The sequence below is a fragment of the Malaclemys terrapin genome, chromosome 12 (genome assembly GCF_027887155.1).
Source record: "Malaclemys terrapin pileata isolate rMalTer1 chromosome 12, rMalTer1.hap1, whole genome shotgun sequence".
Classification (NCBI taxonomy): Eukaryota; Metazoa; Chordata; order Testudines; family Emydidae; genus Malaclemys; species Malaclemys terrapin.
The window spans coordinates 1,403,649-1,423,859 of record NC_071516.1 but is presented as its reverse complement, the minus strand read 5'-3'; the positions used below and the strand labels follow the sequence as shown (position 1 = coordinate 1,423,859).

The 20,211-nt window shown below is 57.6% G+C and overlaps 1 protein-coding gene across 1 annotated transcript in view; it reads right to left on the bottom strand.

The window, feature by feature from the left end:
* VSTM2L (V-set and transmembrane domain containing 2 like) overlaps positions 1 to 17,277 on the bottom strand; it is a 43,389-nt gene extending 26,112 nt beyond the window's left edge. Inside the window, exon 1 of the mRNA XM_054045622.1 lies at positions 17,060 to 17,277. Within this exon, the coding sequence (XP_053901597.1) occupies positions 17,060 to 17,150 (91 nt within the window). The 5' untranslated portion in view covers positions 17,151 to 17,277. The remainder of the gene's footprint in view (positions 1 to 17,059) is intronic.
* Between the last annotated feature and the right edge of the window lie 2,934 nt (positions 17,278 to 20,211).

Below are 20,211 nucleotides of genomic sequence, written 5' to 3'. Positions count from 1 at the left end.
TGACCCTCTATGGCCGTGCTTGTGCCGTTCCTTACGGTCGATGGTGTTACTGGCCAAGGTTTGTATGTTTGACACATGGGGTTGTGCGTCCGCAGGCTTGGCTTGTGGTGGGAGCCAGAACCTCAGTGCTCTAAGCCCAGCTCCCACTGCAGCCTTGGGCAACACTCTTCCTCTGGTGAGTAGCCCCATTCACAGGGCGGGTCACAGGCAGGAGCAGGTCCTTATCCCTGCTCTCCACGGGGCAGAGAGGGGACGGCTGCTCTCCCTGGGGAGCTCAGAGGGCCAGTTGGGTGAGGATGGTGCACGGACATTGCAAAGCACTTCAGAAATGCTGAACCGTACACCCTTCCCTGACAACACCTGGAAGTGCCCAGCACGCTGCACCTGCCCCACCCTGTTGGCTCCGAAGCCCTGGCCCCTTTGCACCTTGCTCTGCTCCCCCGCACTGGCATTGGTGCTGCCTTCTCTTAGCCAGCAGGCAAAGGAGAGAGTGACTTTAACGGGCTCAGTGCTCCGATGGTTTATAGCCACTGGCTGTCATAAACCGCGGAAACCAGGATCGATAAATCTCCCAGGAAACAAAAATCAGGGGAAATAAAATGAACTCAATGGGGAAACACAGATAAACGGAATTGAAAACGCCTGCTGGGACAGCCTGGTGCTGTCATAACCTGAGATATACCGGTCGCCTCGCTCTCTCCCCCCTGCCGCGGAGCCCAAGTCCCGGCAGGGGAGGGCAGCACAGACCAACCCACCGGGGTCGCTCAGCGCAGCCGGGCACTCCTGGCAGCGAACGCAGAATGAGACACTCCGGGGAGAAAGGGAAGGAGCGCCCGACCGCCCAGCACTTTCCTGGGAGGTGTTCAGCCACACTTCTCCCTGCTGGGGTTGCCCCCCAGTCTGCTCCGGGGGCGATCCGAAATCCAGGCCAGGTTCGCCTCTCAGCTAGACGGGACTCCAGGTGAGCACAAGGACCTGACACCAGCTCTCCCTTGTTGAGGGCTCAAGGGGGAGCGGGAGGGACACAGAGACCAGGCCAGCCTCTCGGCCTTCCAGAAACGGCCCTGACTCCATTGTGTGCGGGGAGTGGGACCTCGCTGGACAGCGACACTCCCTGCTCCCTCTGACATCAGCAGGAGATTTGCCATGTTCCTTAACGGGACCAGATCTGGGCCAGGGACCCAGCTCACAGCAGCAGTGGGCCCCATTTTGCTCTTAGCTGCACAGGAGTAAACATGGAGCTGCTCCCGGGATGCAGGTGGGTGACAGCTCAGAGCCTGCCCTGTGCTCCGCGACGCACCGGGCACACGTGGGAGTGGGCAGAGCTCTTCTCCTCCCTATTCCACCTAAACAATCAGCAGAAGCAGCCCCTGGGGCTGCCAGATGTGTGCAGACCTGGGGACCCAATATTTTGATTACGGGGTTACCGGAGCACAGACAGCTTCCAGTGCCCACGCCGCCTCCTATGTGACAGCCGCGCCCCGCACCCACGGCAGGCAGCATAACAGAGCATCCTCTGGAGATAATGAGATCCCCGCGGGACCAGCTGGGGCACCAGCCGCGGGCTCCCCGGCTTGTCGCAATGGCTCGGGCGACGCTTGCGCCCAGCCTGTGCCAAGCTGACAAAGCACAGGCTGAAGCAGCCCAGGACAGGACAGTTTCATAACGAAAGAGCTTTGCCATCGTCACATAGCTGCTCTCCCGGCCAGGAGCGGACGGAAAGTGAATCACGAACGTGCGCTGGTGCCCGGTAATTGTCTCTCCTGCAGGAAACAAACGGGGCCTCTCGTGGCCTGGCAGTCCGGCCCGTGGCAGTGGCTCCTCGCTATATGCCAACACACACAGGTTCCAAGGGCTCTAATCACCCCAAGAGGCTAAAATATCTCGAGGTTCATTAGCAGAGCTCGTTAAGGCCAGCAGTGCCAAGGGCTGCTCTCCGGCACATTCTCTCTCAGCACTGGTTTTCGGCTCACTCCTTTTCCTCACACAGCATAACTGCAGCCGGGGGAGAGGGCAGGTTTGCAGCTTCCTGAAGTGCCGTACCTGCATTTCACCTCTTGTCCCCTCCCACCGGTGGGATACCCTGGAGAGAAGGCAGAGCGAAATTCTCCTGAAAGTACTGACACCCAATTGTTGTTCCAGGCACTTCCCCTGCCCGGTCGGTCGGTCAGGGAGGAGTTTGTTGGTCTCAGTTTTTAGTCCAGGAGGTAAAGACGATGCTAAGCTCTACAAAGGAGCCTCACGGTCATTGCAGGAGGCAATAAGCGTGTGACATTGGCCTGCCGCCATTGACAGCCCCACGCGCGCAGACCAAACCAGCGCTCACACGCAGCTCCCAGCTGGGGGAGGGACGATCTTGCCACCAAGTTTGAGGCCCTAATTTGCATGTTCAAGCCTGTAAGTCGCGTGCAGCCTACGCTCGAATTCACGTCAGTCCCCTGCGCCCTGGAGCCAGGCTCGACGCGAAAGGCAGGAGAAACTGAAACAGAACGCAAGCTGCTCCGGGGCGGGCGGCAGAGGAACTAACAGAAGCCAGGCTACGACTGGAGCTACCTGGATGGCAAAGGACTTTTCCAAGTGGCCATTATCAGCCACAAGAGGCCAGCGGGAACCCCTCCCCCAACAGCCACGTAGCCCTGGCAGGGTGGATGCGGTTGGTACAATTATTGCGGAGCCAGGTTGGTTTCAGCTGGGTGACAAACTGAAAACCCAAAGATTTGTTCGGTTCAAACCAACGCTGAATTTCCCGCCACCATAACATGAAAAAAAAAATTGCTCAGGGGAATAAAATGCCGGGAACGGCAAATCAAAGCCACAATTCCAACCTCTGGTCTTCAGGTTTTTTTCAACCAAAACTATTCACCCAATTCTGCCTGAATGCACCAAGTTTCAGTGCCCTGAAAGCACATTTTTCAGTGAATTTACTATTCACAGAACAAAAGTCGTACAGCTCTAGTCGCAACTGCAGTAAGTGCTTGTGCAAATGAACACCCAGCAGCTCACGGTGCCTGCATTTGCCACAGCCGCGTGTGTCCTTTCCTAACAATCTGGGCCTAGAAGTTTTTCATGCATTAAATAACATTCCTTCTCATCATTAACAACCCGCCTGGAAGCTTCACATTTCACAAATTAACCTCCCATCTGGTGCCTAGACGCCCTAGATACTCAGAAAAATACAGCAAGGTGTAGCCTCCTTCCCTGGATATCATTTTGCAAAGGTGGCACCTCAGAAGATACAGTTCCTCCATCTCCAGCAGATTCCTAGAGACCCTGCTGGGTGAGGACTATGATGGCAGGGGTTCTCAGCCGGCTGCCTTCTCACATTGCTACCAGCGAGGGGGGCCCTGGCTGGATCCCCGTTGGACGGGAGGAGGACAGTATTGAAAAGGGGGAGCACCGTTGTATGGTGGGGTAGATGCGGAATTCTCTTCTGTTGGCTGGGACACGAAAGCAAGTCTCACGCTTTCAGAATGAGCGCGGGGGGGGAGGGGTGTTGTGGGCCATTGCTCAGTTTTAGGGTTCACGTTCCCTTCAACAGAGATTCACTGGAAAGAGCTGAAAACCCGCTGTGAAAGGCCCCGAGATGCTTTCAACACACCTGGCTAATGGAAATGCTGTAAAGTCAGCAGCGAGCGTAGCCCATCACACAGCATCTGTATTATTAGTTACTCGTTTGCTGGACCAGGAGCTGACTGTGCCACGTGCCGAACAGACAGCCCAAAAGGGCAGTCCCTGCCCCAGAGAGATGCCAATCTCAGTCTGTCAGGAGACACCAGATTGCTTCCTCGGGCTCCTCCTTTGGCCTGGCTGCAGCCATGAGACAACAGGGCTCAGAGTGACAGGCAGCAGGCCCCGCCCAGCAGTGGCATCACGGCAAAGGAGAATTTTCGGGAGGCGAATGCGTTAGCTTTGCAGATGTTTGGGGAGCTCTCCCCAGGCGGGAGGGGCAGCAAGGCAGAAAACAGGAGCCTGCTTGTTTCAAAATGTAACCAGCGAAGGAGGCTGGTGCCCCGGGCCAATGCGAAATGGGCACTGATGCCACGGGAGCAAGTGAGAGATGACAGGGAGAAGGGGGACTGACTGTGAAGGGCCTTGAAAGCCAAGTCAGGCAGCTTATGTTTGATGCAGTAGAGAGGGGACCAGTGGAGGGATGCAGAGAGAGGGGTGACGGGTGAGGAATGTGATCTTTGCAGCAGTATTCTGAAAGGAGACGAGCACCGCGTGTCAAGGCCAGAGAGAAACATAGCCCAGTAATTGCGACACAAGATGAGGAGAGCATGTAACTGTGTGACGGGATAGAGCCGGTACGCAGGAAGAGCCGGCAAGGCTTAGACATAGCCTGCCGCCCTAGCGAGAGGTCTGAGTGACAGGCAGGACAGTGGAGAAAGGAGGTAGCAGGCAGGGCTTTGCGGGGGAAGATTGGGAGCTCTGGTTTAGAGGGACAGAAGGTGACAGGTCTGGAGTACAGAGGTAGGTCTATGGAGCATCCATGGAGAGGTGGTCGCTGAATTTGTGTTTGTGGATGAGATCACCCAGAGAGAAGGTGCAGAGGGAGACGAGGAGAGGACCGAAGACCGAGCCCTGTGGAGCCCCACAGACAGCTGGAGGGGGAAGAGGAGAATCTGCTGAAGGAGCGATTAGAGAGAGGACAGAGCCAGGGAAGCCAGAAGAACACCAGATTGCAAGAAGAGCCTGGCCAACAGCATCGAAGGCAGCTGACCGGCGGGGCTGCGGGTCGAGCCCTGGCTCTGCCATTTGGCTAGGAAAAGGACTCTGAGGACAGCAGCCCCAGTGCAGTGCGAGGGGCGGAAACCAGGCCGGAGGGTAACTCCAGACAGCGCCAGTGAACAGCAGCGTCAGCGAGCTCAGAGACGAAAGGGGGACGGAGCGATACTTGGAGAGGTCAAGGGTGGGAGGTTTGTTCCATAGACTTGTAAACGAGCCTCACAGACAGACTTTTATCGCTAATGGACCCAACCAGAAAGATACCCACTCGCCCCCAGGCAGGGGGGTTTGTAAGAGCCAGGGACATTCACCCCCCCCCCCTTCCTCGTGCAAGGAGCGGCAAGGCAGTGCCTGGGACGCATTCTCAGCTGCTGCAGGGATATCGAGGGAGACAGTAAGGGGGGGGAACCACTCTGGCACTTGCAGGATTGTGCCCATTGAGCATCTTCCCCGGTGGGATTTCATACCCTACAACTGGACAGGCTCGGGGGGAGGGGGGAGGAGATTCTTATTGGGGGACCTCCTACTCACAGGGGTCCTGCAAGCAGGCCCAGGGAGGGGGGGGAATCTATCGACCCGGCCCTAATACTAACCCATCCAGGGGCCAAGTCTGCAGCACTCCAAGCAAAGGGAGCAGGGAAGCCGGGGCGTGAACCCAGGAAGCGAGAGGCTCACAACTCCAGAGCAGAGGGAGGATGGTGCCGAAGAAAAGCCAAGCGCAGCAGCAGGGCGCAGGGAGCGGCGCGTGCAGGAGAGGGGCACGGGAGGGAATTCAGGTAGAACCATGCAGGACGTCAGCAGCAGACAGGCAGAGCTGCTGCGCATCCGGGCGACTGATTTCATCCAACACAGGTGGGTTTAACCAGCGATAACTGGAGTCCACCAGCGTCTGCGGAGAGGAGATGATCCAAGAGACGGGTGAGCCCCGGCAATGCCTGAAATCACCAACCTCACCACGGTGCAGACACCGCTCTGCTGCTCTGGCCTCTTTTCACCCTAACAATAAACCCCACAGCCAGGCCCAGGTCTAGAGAAAAACTCTCTCGATCAAGGTGTTCTCGCCCGGCTGGAACCGGCTCGGAGCAGCCACAGGTCCCCTCTGCTTACTGTCCACTGGGCATTTGCAACAGATCAATTAGGGGCAGAGATTCAGTGTGCTGAGCTGAAAACAAATCCAGTTCACTGTCTCCTCTGCCCCTTCCCTCCCCGGAGCCTGGGGCGGGAGCAGCCGTCCTTGTTGCCGAGATCAACTCCCGGCCCCAGGCAGCCGGTGGCCAGTGCGGCTCGGACAGAGAAGCACGCGGCCGGCGCAATCTGTTTGTTTCTAATGGGGGGAGAGCAGAGGACCCAGTGCTCAGCGACACACACAGGCTCGCTAGTGCCCGGAGCAATCGACTGGCTTTGTCTGTAGTCCTGAGAACAAGCTTTGTGGGGAGTGGGTGGCTTCTGAGGACAGTACCAGGGCCCTGTCCCACCTGTGCCCTTCACTGGAATCCCCTCCACATTGGCCTGAGCTCCTCAGACCCTGCCATGGGAGAGCAGGGGCCTCCCGCTGGAGATCTTTCCATTCTCAGGGCTCGGCTTCAACCTGCGACATCAGACAGCAGCGTGCTGGCCTGCGCACCATGAATTGGTGAGTCCAGTGTGTGCCCATCGCTTAGCCTGTGCCCATCCCGATGGTAGCTGAGCGCTTCTCCGATTTTACAGCACAAAATCCTTCCCCACAACTGGTGCCCTTAGCAGCAGCCTTCCCAGAGAGCCCAGGATGGAGCGGACTCCGGAGATAAAGGCTGGATTGTCTCTGGGCCCAGCTTTGCTCAGCGTGGGAGTGAGGGCATCAGGAAGCTGCTAGAGGCTTCGCAGTTCTCAGGGTCAGCTCCGGCCCCAACGTGCCTGGGAGTTGCTTGGCAGCAGCTCTGTGTCCACCCCGCCCCCAGCGCGGGTGGAAAACGGGTTTCCCATTCCACAGACGTTTTCAAGATAGTGAAACATTGTCCTGGTCCGAATTGGGATGAAAAGTTGAAATCTTGAACATTTTCACAAAGCAAGAATTCCAATAAATAAATGAATGAATCGAAATTCCCTTTGGGCCATTTGAAGTGATGAGTTTTCATTTGGACCTTCTCTTTTGTTAACATTTCTCTAAATTTACTAAAATTTCAAAACCAAAAACTGTTTTGACTCAAAAACCAACAATTCAACAGTTCCAAAGTTTTCCCCCCAGTAATGTTTCGAGTCGGGAGAGACGTTGAACCCGACCCTGTTTTCTGTTCAACGAAATCATGTTGTTTGGTAGGGGAAAAGACAACAGTGGATCTGGCCCCCTCTCAAGTCTGGGCCCCGGCTGGGGATGCATGCACAGCTGATGCTCGGCAGTGTCTCCTCTGAAGATATGTTCTGAACGCTGTAGCTCAAACCGGCACAGACACAGGTTAATATTTGTGTACACACGTATTGAAGGGCAGCTAAAGATGTATTGGACATTTGCAAAAGGCATATTAATGACTTAGTTAAAGCTCTAGCTTGCCTGTGAATTATTTACCCCGATGAACCATTATTAACTCCAGTCAATCACAGGCATCTTGCTACGTCTACATGGGCCAAAAGCGTCGCCTCTGGAGCTGATCCAGTTTGCAATGGAAACCGTCTCCTGGACAGACCAGCATCATGGTGACTTGGTTCCACCCCGAGGAAGCGTGATGGTTGTAGAGGGAACTGGGTTTTTTACACAGATCCGGGTGGTTTTCAGTGCGCTGTTTTCTGAAACGCCCCAAGCCGCCAGGCTCGGGGTCACTGCCCAGAGGTGCTGAGTCCCTGCAAGTCGTACAGGTGGACATGGAGCTGCAGGTGCTCAGCGCTTGTGAACATCCGGGGTGAAATCCTGCCCCTCCTGGAGTCAATGGGAATTTGGAGAAGAAAAAGACTCCCGAGACAGGCTCCTTGCAGGCTAAATAACGACAACGCGGCGTCTGACACTAAACCCTCTGAGCGCCGTCTGCTTCCACTTGCACTGAGAACTTACAACCAGCCACGGAGCTGGGGAATTGCTGGGATGATCAGAGCTGCTCCGGCGGCTGATGGCAACATGCGGCCCAGAGCACCTGCCACCCGCCCTAACAACAGGGGGCTCGAATGAAAGGAACAGGCCTTGGACTCCAGCAGCACAGGCCGTGCCACTGACGGGTCTGTAGGGAAAAGCACCAGGCAGGCACCTGGGCCACTCAGAGAGAAGGTTCAAGGCTGACATCCTTGAGCGTTTCACTAGCAGGGACCAGGAAGGAATCACGTGTGGACAGCGCTGGAGATGCAGAGGCAGGAAAGGTATCTGAAAAGGAAGGGGAGGGAGCGAGGGAGGCAGGCTAATCCCAGGAAGGGAGAGGAAGAGCGGGGAGACACAAAGAAAGGTGGAGCAGGACTTTGTATCAGTAGTTCTCTAATTTCTCGGTACATTCTGTACCGCTGATCTCTGTCATTATGTGCTGGGCTGTGATTGAGTGCGGCTTATTCTTTCCTTTCACAGAACTCCTTGTCATAATTCATGGTTTATTATGGTTCAGTGAGTCAAGGGGCTCATAGAACTAATTGCCAGCTCAGTCTCACTCCTACACTGAGCTATTCCCCCCCCGGGCTCCGCGGCCATGTCACACTAGCCAGGAGCAAAGAGCTCGGTCCCACAATGGCTGACCCTCCTCCCGGCTGGGGTTAGGAAGCAAAGCTCCCAGGAAGCCTGCCGTGGCTTGGAGGTACCATTGACCAGGTGCTGGCCCATCAATAGCTCAGTGACCACTGCTCCCACCCGGCCCCACCTTCCCTGGGGCCTGCGTCCCAGAGTGGCCATGCTCTGCGGCTGCTGGGGTGGCAGAGGGGTAAACGAGGGCAGAGTTAGGGCCAGGTCCCACCGCAATGCTCCGTGAGAGCCAGCCCACGCCGGGCGTGCTCGGGGGGCAGCTCACGCGGCTGCGGCTGAGCAAGCGCATAGGGTAAAATCGCCCACCCAGCCTAGAGAGTCGGGAGCCTGCGTCCCGGTTTGGAAAGTGACTTGGGCACTCGGGGGGCTGGGTCTCCCGGAAATCAGTGGGGTTTAGGCTGCTCCGCCCCTTCAGCCCTTTGGGAAATGTCTGCCTGGGATCTACACGTGGAAGGCGCCTGCTTTAATTTACACCTTCCCGTTAGTCCTGGGAAACCCCCCCAGCCCTGCCTCATGGCCAGCCAGGGCGTGATGCCATCACCTCGCAATTCAGCCCCTTCGCCCCTCTGGGCCATGCCCGGGCCTGGGGAGAAGCTCCGGGCCTGGGGAGAAGCTCGTGTCCCTCACACGCAGGAGGAGCGCCAGAGCTTCCCTCTAGTGGCCCCTCTGCAGAGAGGGGTCGGGGGCTTTGCCTCTGGCTTCCGCAGCAGTGTGTGCACGCACGTGTGTGTGCATGCGTTTACACATTACTCGCACAAACACCCAGTACCACCACAAGCAGCCTGCGGGAATTGCCAGGGCCCGTCTAATTAAAACTAAACACAGCCACTAGCTCCTCTGACTTCACCCATCTGTTCCACGTCCTGGCTGGTCGCATTTCTCCTCTCCCCCACCCCAGTGCAGATCACTTCCAACCTGTGCCGCTGGGCTCCCCAGCCTTTGCCGCTCTCAGCCCGGCGTGCTGGGAAGGAGACAGACGCGAGTTGGGGAGGGAGGTTGCTCAAGGGAAGAGGCTGGGGCCAGACTGCGCCAGGGAGAGCCGTGGGTGTCTCACCGGAGAACCTGCTCCTGGGGTCTGCTCTCCCTGGCACGGAGCCATGAGCTCCCTCCAGGGCCATCCCCAAGCTCCTGACGGGGGATTTCTCCCCACACTGCTCAGTCCGTAGACAAGCCCTTACCCCGTGTAGAAAACTCATTGCTCTTCCCCTCGGCCGTCAGCTCTGCCTGGCCCAATCAGCTGCTGCTGCGCTGGAAACACCTGACCCAATCCTGATTCACCGCACACTCCATTGCGCGAGACACAACCCTACCTCGCAGCAGCTGCACTCCTGCCTGGGCCGCACAGCTGTGTCACTCACAACGTGCCACGCTTCTCACCAGAGACCTGGAGCCAACGCCTGGCACCCACCCGGCTCGTGAGGTTTGTGCCATCGTAGGGGGGCTGGGGTTTAAACCACCGCAAGCGAACAGCTAGTTCTGCAGACCCAGTGGAGCTTTCTTCTCCCACTCACCTCCTGACAGCCTGATGGGATATTTCATAGACGGTGATTTACAGGCAGTCACGCACCAGCTCTCGACATGCCTCCAATTGTAGCACTTGTATTGTAAATGAACCACCCCAAATCCCCCTCAAGCAACCCCTATCCCCCCAAACACACAGACACTGAAATGCCTGGGGATAGAGAAGAGTGTACTCTGTGTATTATAGATATTCACCTATCACACACATGCAAATCCCCCCCCTCCCGCCAGCCTGCAGGCGAGGGCTGGGACAAAGGGTTCTCAGCGAGTTTGGGGTGGCAGCATCACTGGCCAGTGGCACAGCCGAGAGCTCTGCACTCACTGCATGAGTGCCCAGAAAGCCACCTCCCTCCCCCCCTCCTCCCCCCGGCGGCACCCTCCATTGCAGAAAGCCTCTTATACAAACATCTCCCACTGGGATTCTTTTACAACCCTCCACCTGGCACCTCCCTTGCCATGAGGCCAGCTGTATAGTGTGTCTCCACTGACGAAGGAGATAGAGGGAGCTCCCATTACCCATGATGCACCACAATCCCAGCCCCCAGCCCTACGCTCCCGATAATGCATGGGCTTCTCAATCTAAAGCTGGGACAATCTCATGCCCAGGGGCCCAGGCCTGTATCTTGCCCCATAACCTGGGTAATTCTGGGGGAGAATCGCCATGTTTGGAGGGAGGAGGAAACATCTGTCTGGCAGCCGGATTTATTTTTTTTTAAACTGGTGATTTGCAGCTGCTCCTGGGCTGGAGCCATTAGCCGGCAGCTCGGGGGAGCATCAGCAAGCCGAGGCCAGGTGCTCAAAGGCGCATGATAAATTCATTATTACACGGCTCAGGTTCAGCGCCCACCCCCCACCCCCTCCACCGCCCCTTCCCCCCACACACACACTGGATATTCTTCAAAGTACCCCTGGAGCTACTGGGCACATACCAAACTCGGACAGTGGGAATCCAACGAGTTTGTCGCTGCCACTCCCCTGACTCTGACGGGCTGGGCTCACCTGCAGCCCCAGTGTGGTCGGAGCAGGGGCTGGGCTCACTGCAGCCCCAGTGTGGTCGGAGCAGGGGCTGGGCTCACTGCAGCCCCAGCGTGGTCGGAGCAGGGGCTGGGCTCACTGCAGCCCCAGTGTGGTCGGAGCAGGGGACGCCACTCATCACTCAGCCCCTGCTCCTACTCCCATTAATGCTGATGGCAAAACTCCCTTGACTTCCCCAGGAGCAGGACGGAGTCCACAGCCAACGCTCCCAGTGCTGTGTTTGTGAACCCCGGAGTAAATACAGCACACAGGGAGCCACACGCCACAGGCCTCTCTGTCCTATAGCTCTGCCATGGTAACCAGTCCTTGGACTCCCTTAGCTCTGGTTAGAGATGGCCTCCGCTGCCTATGGGCAGACACCTCATGGTCTGGGCGTCATCAAACCTGGGGCAGGAATGAGCAAAGGGAAGAGCCAGGGTGCCTAGGCAGGCGTGTGCGTGTGCAGAGGGGGGTAGAGCACATTTCTGCTGCAAATTTCAATTAACCCTCTAGCCTGGGCAGACGCTGCTCGCTCCTGCTTCATGCCTCTCTCCATGGAGCAAGGGATGGAAGTGGGGTCGGGGCTGAGGGCCGTTCTGATGCCAGAATGCACCCAGGGTATCTGAACTACGGCCGTTTCTCCACATACATTCAGCATGCCGTGCCATGCTCTCTCCTAAACGGTCTGGGTGAGGTTCTCTGGCCTGCCTTGTGCAGGTCAGACTAGATTATGACAGTGGTGCTGTCTGGCCTAAGAATCTCAGAATGAATCTGTTTTTAATGAGCCTGCTCCCGGGGAACGCTGACGCTGGGTCATCAAGAATGCATCCCAGCACCAAAGCCTGATGCACGAACACAGCACTATGACTTCCTATGTCACAGCGTGAACAGAGGGGGCACCGATAGCTGGGAGAGTGGCAAAGGGGATTCAGCTCCGAAAGCAACCAGATACAGACACTTAAACAGAAGGTATCTTTCTCCTTTGTCCCTGTGCAGAAGTCCTTGCTCAGTGATCTGTAAGTCACTCGCTTCATTAATAGCATGATGTGCAAGGCTACACAAACACACACACACACTGCAAATCTGGAAATCAGCACTAAGCCCCCAGAGAAAAACACAAAAGCTCAGCTGTGGAGCACACCTTTCACCCAGAAAGATCCCCAAATGCCTTACTAACATAGGGCCAAATCCTGCTCCCATCACAGTCAATGGCAAAACTCCCACTGACTACAGCAAGGAGAGGAGCTTGTGATATGTACCGTACAAAACAAAAACAAAAAAAATGCAACGAACGTGGGGATTTTGACCAGGGCCAGAGCTCACCTTGCCAGGGAGCTGGACCCCGATCCGGTGTGTATTTCTAACAGTTCACGGCTGCTGGCTGGGTTGCTACCCACACAGAGGAAAAGGCCTCTTGTCCCCATGGGAGGCTTCACCGTTGCAAGGGAAGGAATGCATGGCAGAAATCGTCCCTATCCCCCGTTTCAGGCCCCTCCCAAGAGGTGACAATTCAAGGGAAGAGACACCCAGTAGCCTGAATGTGAACTAGTTTGGGGTCACACTCCCGTCTCTCCCACCGTTCGCTTCCAGAGAGAACAGCGGAGAAGCAGTTAGAGTAGAAAATGGGGCACCAGGACTCCTGGGACTGTTCCAAAAACTCTACCGGTGACTCTCGAGGGGCCCCTGGCAAGACTCCTTCAGCCAAAGTGCCAGAAGCTGCCTCTGATTTGGAAACTCAGCTGGAGACACCATGGCCTGGTTTTCATGGTGGTTGGGCACCTGCGGCTCCACATTATTCCCAGGGGAGCGGCGGGGGAAGAAAGCCGGGGCCACGTCATCTCAAGCTGGGAACCCAAAATAAACAAGGCACCAAATATCAACAGCCACTTCAGAGAGCGCTGCTCTTGGCTCCTCTGGTTCTGCCCCCGGGAGCTGGCCACGGTCAGTGTCACTAGGGCACTCCAAGAAGTCGGGTGATGGGAAAGGAAACAACATGCGCCATCCTACGCCAGCTGGCTGAGGGGGCATGTGCCTGTCCAGAAAGGACCAGGACTAAGTCAGCGTGAACGGAAGGACCAGAAACCACTGGCCTGGGTCTATTCTGCCCCAGTGAGTCCAATGACCAAGGAGCATTATCACAACCTCCGCCCAGCACAGAGCATTACCCAAGGGCTGCTGGGAATGGGAGAGGAAGATGAAAACTAGAACTCGGGTTAAGGCCAAATTCAAGCCAGAGGAGGTGGCTGTGGTCTGGGTTTGGAAAGATGTGAACAGAGAGAACCTGGACTAGGCCAGAGCGAGGGAGCTGAGCCGCCTGTCCCAGTCACCACCCAAATCACACCAACCTGAAAGAGGAGCACGACCGAGACAACGCAGAAGGAAGGAGGGAGTTTCCAGCTCTGGTTAAATCAAGGTCCCAGCCCTGTCTGCCTCGTGATTCCCAGACTCTTGGGAAAGGGGCCCATTGCGCTAGTTGATTTGCTGCCTGGTTCATGGAGAATTTTTAAATGCCAATTAGCTGTCATTGTCCTAAAGTGATAATTCCCACTGTCTTGCCCATCATATGTCAGCCTGCTTCCAGGGAAAGGTAAGCACAGACATTTGATGGGGAAGGGATGTCAGAAGTAATTGTCTTGAACGACTGCACAAGAAGCAGCAGGAAAAACACATCGGATGGAGAATTCCCACCAGGAAGCTTGAAAAAAAATCCCGAAGAATGCAGAGTGTTTCTGAAAGTAATTGCTAGAATAATCATTGGTGTGTGCGACAAAGGACAAGGGCAGCACCGTGGGGAATCAGGGCACAGCTCCCTTAATCCTTCAGCCATTAAACTAACTGGCTCATTGATGTAAGACACTGATGCAAAGAAGAAGGCTGGATTCTCCTGCTCTGGAATGCACGCTGTTTACAACTGGCTCTTTTCCTTCCCGGCTCCGTGCACACAGACAGACGGAGAATAACCCACATTTGAAAACCAATGGCACCAGCCCAGCGTGCGCACGCTGTCTGCAATGGGGGGCATGAATAATTGAAGGAAGTAGCCCGAGGAAGAGCGAGGCAGTGCTGTTTGTGGAGGAGTGACAGGGACGCACAATGCAGTAGCGGCTCCCTGCTGGGGGGGCCAGGGCGGCTTCCGCACAAAAACAGACACAACTAGCTCAACGCAAACCCTTTGTGGTGAGCGCGCGGGGAGGGAGTTTGGTCAGAACAGCCTCTTTCAGCCAGGTGGGCTGGGATCACATTGCTCAGGCTTGCAACGCAGAGGAGGAGGGATGGGGGGGTCTAAGGTCCCCACATACCCCCGTAAAGGAAGACGTATTGTGTGTATTACCGTAACACCTAGGAGCTGCAGTCACAAACCATTCAGAACAAACCTCTCGGAAGCCTGGTGAGCGTATGGCGCATTTTCATTCCAACGCCCAGCTGATGCCTTTGGGGACAGGATTAAAATATTGCATCCCCTAGAGCACATGTTCTGGTTCAAACTCTCAGCTGCAGACAGGGGCACCCAGGCTGCTGGTCCCCCCTCCAAAAGCCTCTTGTGCTTCCACTTAGGTCAGAGGCGGGTGCACTTCTCGGAAGCCATTCCTCTCAATCCAAGAGGTTACACGACCCCGGCTTGCACCCACCAAAGTCAACAGGCACGTGGAGGATCGGGCCTGGAATTAGGACGAAGCACACCGGGGGGTCGTTTTCTGAAGTAACCAGTTTGACGTGCCCCCTGAATTTCTTGATGCCTGGTTCCAGCCCTGCCCTGCAGGATCACTTGTTCACTCCAGGGAGGCTTCCAGGGCTCTGTTCTCCCCTCCTCTCCCGCTGCTTGGGGAAAGGTGTACCAGTGACTAATGAAATGATCAATCTCCAATCTGCTAAACAGCAATTTATCCAGGCTTGCAGCACACACAGCTTTTATCAAATTGGTATTCACCTGCTGAACACAAATGGCTTATTATACATGACCCACTTATTCACTGCCTTTCAGGGTCCTTAATAAAGGTTTCTGTTGTGATTAAGTGAGTTGCTGCGGAACTGCCCATGGTACAAAGCCCTGGAAGGAGGCTCCTAAAAGCACTCACCCACTCAGATCTTTTTTCTTTACAGCAACCATTTCAGTGCTTAGTTGTCTATTGCTGTGGGAGGTAATGGAGGCAGATCTCTGTCTCTAGCACCCCTTTCCCACAGCACCCGAGGAAGGTCAGGAAATGCTCCTGGTTTCCCAGGCCCTAGCACAAATGAGAGATTACTCCTACTGTTCATCCCTGTTACAGACTGCAGGGCACGGTAACGTTACACCGCGCAGCACGACGCATTCTGAGCGCCAGGCAGTCACGGTACAGGGCTCTTAAATCGACTGGAAGCGCCTCAGGGCAGGGACCAGCTTTCGCTCTGTGGTTTGCTGAGCCCCCAGCACAATGGGGTCCCTGTTCTGACGGAGGCTCCCATACCTATAGACCAGGCTACCATCACCTGACATGGCCGGAGTTGTGGCTTTCCCCAGTGAGGGGTGAGGGATGTAAGATACATCCAGCTCCCTGGCTCCAGCAGGGACAGGAGAAACCAGAAGCGAGTGTGTCCTTTCCTCCTCCTCCAGTGAGGGATGCGGTCCTGGGGGAGCTGCTTGGGAAGTTCTCATGGAAACCAGACAATAAATGTGTGAAGCTGGTCACAAGAAGGGCTCTCCCATGTTCCAGCCAGATCCAGCGCCTGGCACCAGGCCAGGGGAGGTAGGATTTCCGGGAATCAAGATGAAGCAACCCAGGCGGCTTTAGCCTGGGGCGAGGGAGGAAGGGAGCGGGCAGGGGGATTGCAGTGGCTCCAGACCCTGGTACACACCCGGTGCCGGGTGGCCGAGGCTTTGGACTGGGGCGAGGAAGGAAGGGGAGCGGGCAGGGGGATTGCAGTGGCTCCAGACCCTGGTACACACCCGGTGCCGAGTGGCCGAGGCTTTGGACTGGGGCGAGGGAGGAAGGGGAGCGGGCAGGGGGATTGCAGTGTCTCCAGACCATGGTCCACACCCGGTGCCGGGGGGCCGAGGCTACATTGATAAGACGATGCAATCGGAAATGGCCTCTTTGGCCCCCGCCCCACCCCGACCCCTCGGCGGCAGCCAGCCCCGGAGAAGGGTCACTAACTTTTCCTCGCTAACTCCTGGCAGATCAGGGTCCCCGCGAGCTCCTGCGCCCGCGGGCCCCGGACCCGGGTTTCTCCAGGCTCCGGGTGCGCTCGGCTGTTCCCGACCCACGCAGCGGGGCTGGGGGCGCGCACCCAAACTTACTGCCCGGGAGCTCAGCCTGCCCCCGCGGGCAGCAACCCCCTCCGCGACCCCGGTCCCTGCCCAGCGAGCTCCGCGCTCAGCCCGGGACAGGCGGACCCGCTCCGCTCGCTCCGCCACGGACCGGCTGCGGGGGGCTCTGCCCGGGGCTGGCGGCAGGAGCCGGGTGCTGGGCACGCAGCGAGGAGCGGCACCTCCGGCCGCCCCCCGCACACGGCTGGCTGCGCCCCGAGCTCGCTTCGCAGCCCCGCGAGCCCCGGCTCGCCCAGCCAGCCGGACTCAGCGCCCCCCGCCCCGGGGGGAGAAGTTTCCAAAGCCCCGCGCTGCCCCCCGGAGGCTGCCCCCGCCTGGCCTCCGCCCTGCCCGGTCCCTGTTCATTATCTGCCCGGTATCTGCCCCTGCCCGGTCCTAACCCGGTCCCTGCCCCTGCTCGGTCCCTGTTCATTATCTGCTCGGTATCTGCCCCTGCCCGGTCCCAACCCGGTCCCTCCCCCTGCCCGGTCCCTGCCCATGCCCGGTCCCTGTTCATTATCTGCTCGGTATCTGCCCCTGCCCGGTCCCTGCCCCTGCTCGGTCCCTGTTCATTATCTGCTCGGTATCTGCCCCTGCCCGGTCCCAACCCGGTCCCTCCCCCTGCCCGGTCCCTGCTCAGTCCCTGCCCCTGCCCGGTCCCAGCCCCTGTCCGGTCCCTGCTCGGTCCCGGTCCCTGCCCCGGCCCAGTCCCTGCCCCTGCCCGGTCCCTGCCCCTGTCCGGTCCCTGCCCCGGCCCAGTCCCTGCCCCTGCCCGGTCCCAGCTCGGTCCCGGTCCCTGCCCCGGCCCGGTCCCTGCCCCGGCTCACCGTTGGCCGCGGGGGCCCGCGCCGGGGCGCCCAGCTGGAGGTAGAGCCCCAGGTAGTGGAGAATCCCCAGGGTCAGGCCCAGGGCCCCCATGGTGCTCGGGGCTCCGCCCGCCCGCCCGGCTCACATGGGCTCGGGCCCCTCCGCAGAGCCGCCGGGGCGCGGTGCCGCCTGCTCCCGCGCTGCTGCCGGAGACTGCGGGACTCTTCCCTGCCGCGGACGGCTCCGCGCTCGGTGGCGGTGCCGCGGCTCACCCAGAGCCCCCCCCCCCCCCGCCGGCGGAGGGATCCGAGCGCTTGATTTAGCATCAAAGTTTTTCCCAGGGTCTCATTGGCTGGGCCGGGTCCCAGCGGGGGAGGCGCCAAGGCCGGGGGGGGGGCTACCCTTGGGGGGGGTCCGGATTTACACCCCCCTCGGGCAGGGGCTGCATCGCCCCCCCGCGCTGGCCCTGGGGGGGGGGGCTGGGGGTGCGGAGCCCCCGCGCTGCGCCGTGCACCGGCCCGGGGCTGCCCCCGCCATGGGGCCCCTTGTGCGTCTCCCTGGGGCGCGGCCCGGGCACCCCCGGACCTGCCCCGCGCTCAGCACCACGGACAGCGCCGGGCACCGGCTCGCCGCCTGCCCCCTCTCGGGACCCGACTTCAGCGCCGGGCAGCCCCGGCCCGGCCCGGGGGGAAGCGAACCGGCGGCGCAACAGCCTGGCACCAGCCCGGGGCCCCCCACGGGGGTCACCCTAGGGCCCCGGCCACGCGTGACATCCTGGGCGCTAACCCCGCTGGCACTCGGGCTGTACCCTGAACCCCCGGGACCCCAGCCCAGGGGCAGATCGCAGCCTCTGCCCCTAACGCGCCGGGGCGGGACCAGGGACTGGGACAATCTGGCTTTGTCCAGGGTGACCGGACAGCAAGGGTGAACAATCGGGACAGGGGGTGGGGGGTAATAGGAGCCCATATAAGAAAAAAGCCCCAAATACTGGGACTGTCCCTGTGAAATCGGGACATCTGGTCACCCAACTCTGTTCAGCTCCGGAGCCGGGGTGATGTTCATGGGGTAGCTGCCTTCCCTGTGTCCCTCCTGCATCACCCCCGGGGTCTGGCGCCTGGGGGTCTGTGTGGAACCGGCCAGGTGGTAAAGATCAGCAACAACCGCCTAGGCCCTGGCCTCCCCAAGCAAAGGGTAGCTGTAGCAGCTTCCCTAGGGGAGAGGGAAGAATGGAAAGCGGTGTTAGTGCAGGCCTGTAAAAACAGAACTGGAGAAGTGAAAGGAGAGAGATGAGCCCTGACTGAGGGGGAACCCTTTGACTGCTGTATGGGTCCAAACTGGAGGAACCTGGCTGTACAGGGCAAAGAGGAGATTTGCTTCTCCTGAGGGGAGGGAATGAGGTCTCACAGAGGGGAGCTAGAAACCTGAGGGGACCCTGACCAAATCCCAAAGAAAACTCAAGAGTGTTGAAGAAACCAAGGCAGAGACTGGAGGCCTCTAGTTATTGTTTTGCCTAGATGAATACAAATCAGAAGGTAGGGAGTGTAGAAAATTGATACGGGAAGCAAAGGGACATAGCATTAAGGAAAATAAGGAATTATTAAAGTATTTTAGGAACAAAATGAATCCTAGCAATTATATTGGTGCATTACAAGATGCAAATGGTAGAATGATCAATAATAATGGAGAAAAGGCAGATGTGTTCAATAAATATTTCTGTTCAGTACTGGGGGGTGTAGGGAACAGATGATGTAGTCCTAGAACACCACTGTTTCCATTCTACTAGTATCGCAGGAGGATCTTAAACAGCAGATTTAAAAAATGTATTCAAGTTAATGTTTAAAATTAAATATACACAAGGTAAGAGGGAAGGTGCTGTACATCTGGGGTCAGGCTTCAGTTATGAGGGATTACAGGTATCGCTTACAAGGATCACAAAATACATACATATCACATAACCAGCATAGACCCAGATTGGGAGGCGGGAGTTTTTAGAGCGTCGGTGGATAAGTGGGCTCAGGTATGCCACCCCCTGGACTGTATTAAGAGTCCAAGTCAGTACTGGTGTAGCAAATAAGTACATGGGTGGGATGCGTCCCTTGGTTACTACATTTTAAAATCAGCAGGTCTTGTTAACTTGCACTCAAGGGTTTAGAATATTTTAATGTATTTTCATGTTCCAAGCAATGGGGTTTGTGCTGCTCTCCTATGAACCAATTTGAGTCACGCAAACCTCCTTGGGAGGGGAAGTTCCCTGCGTGCTCAGGTTAAATGTGTCTTTGCCCAGTATAACACACAGACAGTCCTAATGAGAACGCTTTGGCCGATCCCAAGAAGAGCATCAGACCTGCCTCGTTCTGTACGCTGCTTCGCATCACGGTACCCAAGGCCCTCTCAGCATTATAGGCCTCAGGAAGCCATTCCATGGAAGCTTGGCCAGAGGTTCTAGTCCGCTCTCTGGCAGGGGTCTGCACTCACCCCGTCTCCACTCTCTCCCTTGTCCTTTTAACAGCCGCTGGGGGTTGGAGCCAAACCCTGCCCTGCTTACTGCAGCCAGGAGACGCAGAGAAGTCGCTCCGGTCCCTCTCTCCCCAAGACCCTGCGGCCAGGACCCCGTGGATTCAGAGAGCACTTTGGTGCGCGTGCACCACTACCCAGCGGTGCCGGAACAGGAGGGCCAAGGGGCAATGGCCCTCCCACTTTTTACCAGCCATATGGGCGAGTGACCGGGGGGAGCAGGGGGCAGGGTCTTGGGGGGAAAGAGGTGGTGCAGGAGCACAGCTTCTGGGGAAGGGGCAGTCCAAGGGCAGGGCCAGGGCCTTGGAGGGAGGGGCGCATGTTCAGGCACCAGTGGCCCCTCCCGCCCCACTGTTAGGGAGCCTTCTGCTGGCCCTGCCACTGTCTGCAAACTCAGCATTTGCTGCTGCTAGAAATATAGGCACTAGTGCATTGGGTCTCAACCTTTTTTTCATTTGCAAACCCCTTTGGAATCTCCCATGGAGGTGCGTCTCCCTTTGGAAATCTATCGTCTGTAGCTATAGTTGAAGTCTGTTCAGTCAGTTTGCAGACTAAGTCTGTCGTGGACCCCTTAGATGTAGTCTGCAGACCTCTGGCAGCCCACGGACCACAGGTTGAGAACCAAGCCACTAGTGCACGAGGAGAACAAGAGCTCCGG